This window comes from Aquarana catesbeiana, linkage group LG13, assembly GCF_042186555.1.
Source record: "Aquarana catesbeiana isolate 2022-GZ linkage group LG13, ASM4218655v1, whole genome shotgun sequence".
NCBI classification, from domain to species: domain Eukaryota; kingdom Metazoa; phylum Chordata; class Amphibia; order Anura; family Ranidae; genus Aquarana; species Aquarana catesbeiana.
This window is the reverse complement of record NC_133336.1, coordinates 3,776,560-3,781,559: the sequence shown is the minus strand read 5'-3', so window position 1 is coordinate 3,781,559 and position 5,000 is coordinate 3,776,560. Positions and strand designations below refer to the sequence as shown.

Below are 5,000 nucleotides of genomic sequence, written 5' to 3'. Positions count from 1 at the left end.
CGGTCTATGGAATGAAGGGACGGACATGACACATAGCGGTCTATGGAATGAAGGGACGGACATGACACATAGCGGTCTATGGAATGAAGGGACGGATGGACATGACACATAGCGGTCTATGGAATGAAGGGACGGATGGACATGACACATAGCGGTCTATGGAATGAAGGGACGGACATGACACATAGCGGTCTATGGAATGAAGGGACGGACATGACACACAACGATCTATGGAAAGAAGGGACTGATGGACATGACACATAGCGGTCTATGGAATGAAGGGACAGACATGACACATAGCGATCTATGGAATGAAGGGACAGACATGACACATAGTGATCTATGGAATGAAGGGACGGATGGACATGACACATAGCGATCTATGGAATGAAGGGACGGATGGACATGACACATAGCGGTCTATGGAATGAAGGGACAGACATGACACACAGCGGTCTATGGAATGAAGGGACAGACATGACACACAACGATCTATGGAAAGAAGGGACGGATGGATATGACACATAGCGGTCTATGGAATGAAGGGACGGACATGACACATAGCGGTCTATGGAATGAAGGGACGGACATGACACATAGCGGTCTATGGAATGAAGGGACGGATGGACAATCTCAAACCATGCAGAGCTTATTACTAATGTGCAGATAAAGGAACACCTGGGTAGCAGTGACCATAACATGATTTCATTTGATGTTAGTTGTAAACAAGAAATACATAAGGGAAAGATAAAAACACTTAACTTCAAGAGAGCAAATTTTCCAAGGATGAGGGCTGCTCTCGAGGACTTAGACTGGGAGGGAATATTGGCAGCGATAAACACAGAACAGAAATGGGAATTCTTCAAAAAGACTGTTTGGGACCTCACTGCAAAGTATATTCCCATGGGCAATAAGTTTAAAAGGCTAAAAAGAAAACCTATGTGGCTCACGGTCAAAGTTAGAAAAGCTATAAACAATAAGAAAAGAGCTTTTAAAAAATATAAAAATGAAGGAACACTAGTGTCATTTAAATGCTACAAAGAATTTAACAGAATATGTAAAAAGGAAATCAAGGGTGCAAAAATTCAAAATGAACGAGAGATCGCAAAAAATAGTAGGACAAACCCCAAAAAATTCTTCAAATATATTAATAGTAAAAAGGTCAGGTCTGAGCATGTAGGCCCTTTACAAAATAATCTAGAGTGGGTGACTGGGGACAAGGAGAAGGCTAATTTATTAAATACTTTCTTCAGCTCTGTGTATACAAAAGAGCATGGGGAAGTTCATGTCCATAATGGGGGTGGTATTGACACAGCCCCCAATGATCCACAATGGCTCAAAAGGGATATGGTCCAGAAATATTTAGACAGAATAAAGGTGGATAAAGCACCTGGACCTGATGGCATCCACCCACGGATCCTAAAAGAATTGAGCTCTGTAATTTCAAAGCCATTGTATCTAATTTTTAGGGACTCATTAATGACGGGAATAGTACCGCTGGATTGGCGCAGGGCGAACGTGGTGCCTATATTTAAAAAGGGATCAAAGTCTTTACCAAGTAACTATAGACCTGTTAGTTTAACTTCTATAGTCGGGAAGATACTGGAGCGTTTAATAAAAGACCACATAGACGAGTTCTTGCTGGAAAAAAACATTTTAAGCAACAGACAGCATGGGTTCATGAAAGACAGAAGTTGTCAGACAAACCTGATTTCTTTTTATGAAGAGGTAAGTAAAACCTTGGACAGAGGGGTGGCTGTGGACGTGGTTTATTTGGATTTTGCAAAAGCGTTTGATACAGTTCCGCACACACGGCTCATGTGTAAGTTAAAGTCTACAGGCTTGGAAATATCAGTTTGTAAATGGATAGAAAACTGGCTAAAAGACAGAATTCAGAGAGTAGTGGTTAATGATTCTTACTCTGAATGGTGTAAGGTTATCAGTGGTGTACCCCAAGGTTCAGTGCTGGGACCCTTACTCTTTAATATCTTTATAAATGATATTGGGTCTGGGATCAAAAGTAACATTTCTGTCTTTGCAGATGACACCAAGCTATGCAGTGGAATAACGTCCTTACAGGATGTCTCCAATTTACAAGCTGACCTCAATGCACTGTCTAATTGGGCGACTATGTGTCAGATGAGGTTTAATGTTGAGAAATGTAAAGTTCTGCACTTGGGGGCTAAGAATATACATCATACATACTAGGGGGAGTACAACTGGGGGAATCTGTAGTGGAGAAGGATCTGGGGGTTTTGGTAGATCATAAGCTCAATAATAACATGCAGAGCCAAGCTGCGGTTTCCAAAGCGAGCAAAGTTCTTTCTTGTATTAGGAGAGGTATGGACTCCAGAGAGAGAGATATCATTTTGCCCCTGTTCAAATCATTAGTAAGACCTCATCTGGAATATGCAGTTCAGTTTTGGGCACCAGTTCTCAAAAAGGATATCGGGGAACTGGAGAAAGTGCAGAGAAGGGCAACCAAACTGATAAGAGGCATGGGGGAGCTCAGCTATGAGGAAAGATTAGAGGAACTGAATTTGTTCACTCTTGAGAAGAGGAGAATAAGGGGGGATATGATCAACATGTTTAAATATATTGTTTAAATATATAAGGGGTCCATATAGTGAACTTGGTGTTGAGTTATTCACTTTACGGTCAACACAGAGGACAAGGGGGCACTCTTTACCACTGGAGGAAAAGAGATTTCATCTCCAAATACGGAAAGGTTTCTTCACAGTAAGAGCTGTGAAAATGTGGAATAGACTTCCTCCAGAGGTGGTTCTGGCCAGCTCAGTAGATTGCTTTAAGAAAGGTCTGGATACTTTCCTAAGTGTACATAATATAACTGGGTACTGACATTTATAGGTAAAGTTGATCCAGGGAAAATCCGATTGCCTCTCTGGGATCAGGAAGGAATTTTTTCCCCTGCTGTAGCAAATTGGAGCATGCTCTGCTGGGGTTTTTTGCCTTCCTCTGGATCAACTGTGGGTATAGTATTGGGTATATTGGATTGTACGATTTTTTTTTTTTTTTTTTTTTATGGTTGGACTGGATGGACTTGTGTCTTTTTTCAACCTGACTAACTATGTAACTATGTAACATGACACATAGCGGTCTATGGAATGAAGGGACGGACATGACACATAGCGGTCTATGGAATGAAGGGACGGACATGACACATAGCGGTCTATGGAATGAAGGGACGGATGGACATGACACATAGCGGTCTATGGAATGAAGGGACGGATGGACATGACACATAGCGGTCTATGGAATGAAGGGACGGATGGACATGACACATAGCGGTCTATGGAATGAAGGGACGGACATGACACATAGCGGTCTATGGAATGAAGGGACGGACATGACACACAACGATCTATGGAAAGAAGGGACGGATGGACATGACACATAGCGGTCTATGGAATGAAGGGACAGACATGACACATAGCGATCTATGGAATGAAGGGACAGACATGACACATAGTGATCTATGGAATGAAGGGACGGATGGACATGACACATAGCGGTCTATGGAATGAAGGGACGGATGGACATGACACATAGCAGTCTATGGAATGAAGGGACGGACATGACACATAGCGGTCTATGGAATGAAGGGACGGACATGACACATAGCGATCTATGGAATGAAGGGACAGACATGACACATAGTGATCTATGGAATGAAGGGACGGATGGACATGACACATAGCAGTCTATGGAATGAAGGGACGGACATGACACATAGTGGTCTATGGAATGAAGGGACGGAAATGACACACAACGATCTATGGAAAGAAGGGACGGATGTACATGACACATAGCGGTCTATGGAATGAAGGGACAGACATGACACATAGCGATCTATGGAATGAAGGGACAGACATGACACATAGCGATCTATGGAATGAAGGGACAGACATGACACATAGCGATCTATGGAATGAAGGGACAGACATGACACATAGCGATCTATGGAATGAAGGGACAGACATGACACATAGCGATCTATGGAATGAAGGGACGGATGGACATGACACATAGCGATCCATGGAATGAAGGGACGGATGGACATGACACATAGCGGTCTATGGAATGAAGGGACAGACATGACACACAACGATCTATGGAATGAAGGGACGGACATGACACATAGTGATCTATGGAATTAAGGGACAGATATGACACATAGCATGTTGATGAGGGGGGGGGGGGGGGGACCCAGAGAAGGGCTTATATAAGCAGATTAAACTTTAGTTTTGGGTATTTTAGAGTATAGGATGTCTTTAAGAATTTTTGCACCCAATTAAATCATAAAGCACAATACAAATATTTCTTAGGTTAAAAAAAAATAAAAAGATTTCGAAGTGAAGTGATCGTTGCGATGGAACGAGGAGAAAACAGGAAACATTTTGTGAAAAGAGGAAGTTGGAGACTTTTTGAATGTGATGTGAAATCGCCCCCTTGATCCCTCATTTGTGACCTCTGACCCAAGGCGGCTTTTCATTGGTCAAACCTTTCTTCCAAAATTATGACATCACCGGTGCCATGTATAACCCCTCCTTCCGGCTCACACCATCATTGTGATGTCATTGGTCAGCAGATGTGAGCCACTCCCCACATTTGTGACACGACTGTGTTCTCCACAAATAAAAGGCGACAATTGAAATACATTTACAGCAGATTACATTGGGGGGGGGGGCCGACATTCGGCTTTCTGAAGCTTATTGTACTTTTGTCTGGAGTTCCACTTTAACATCAAATCTGTGAAAACCAGAAAAGAGACGTCATGGGAGGGAAGGCAACAGACTAAAAAACAGCTTATTGTGAAGATTAAACTTACCAAATCTCTTACATAGCCTGGCTGTGGAGGGCAATGCCGAGAAATGGGAGGAGGAAGGCAGAGATGGAGGCGGAGGAAGGGGAGGAGGAAGGTGGAGATGGAGGAAGGAGGAGATGGGGGAAGGGGAAGGAGGAGGAGGAGGAGGAGGAGG

At 43.0% G+C, this 5,000-nt stretch overlaps 1 protein-coding gene across 5 annotated transcripts in view; it reads right to left on the bottom strand.

Annotated features, from left to right (window-relative positions):
* Positions 1 to 5,000, bottom strand: part of FERMT2 (FERM domain containing kindlin 2) — a 132,734-nt gene that overhangs the window by 7,697 nt on the left and 120,037 nt on the right. For 3 of the 5 annotated variants that reach the window (XM_073609677.1, XM_073609675.1, XM_073609678.1), the window contains one exon: positions 4,850 to 4,870. The exons of the other annotated variants lie outside the window; for them this stretch is intronic. In XM_073609677.1, the coding sequence (XP_073465778.1) occupies positions 4,850 to 4,870 (21 nt within the window). The remainder of the gene's footprint in view (positions 1 to 4,849; positions 4,871 to 5,000) is intronic. 5 annotated transcript variants of the gene reach the window in all.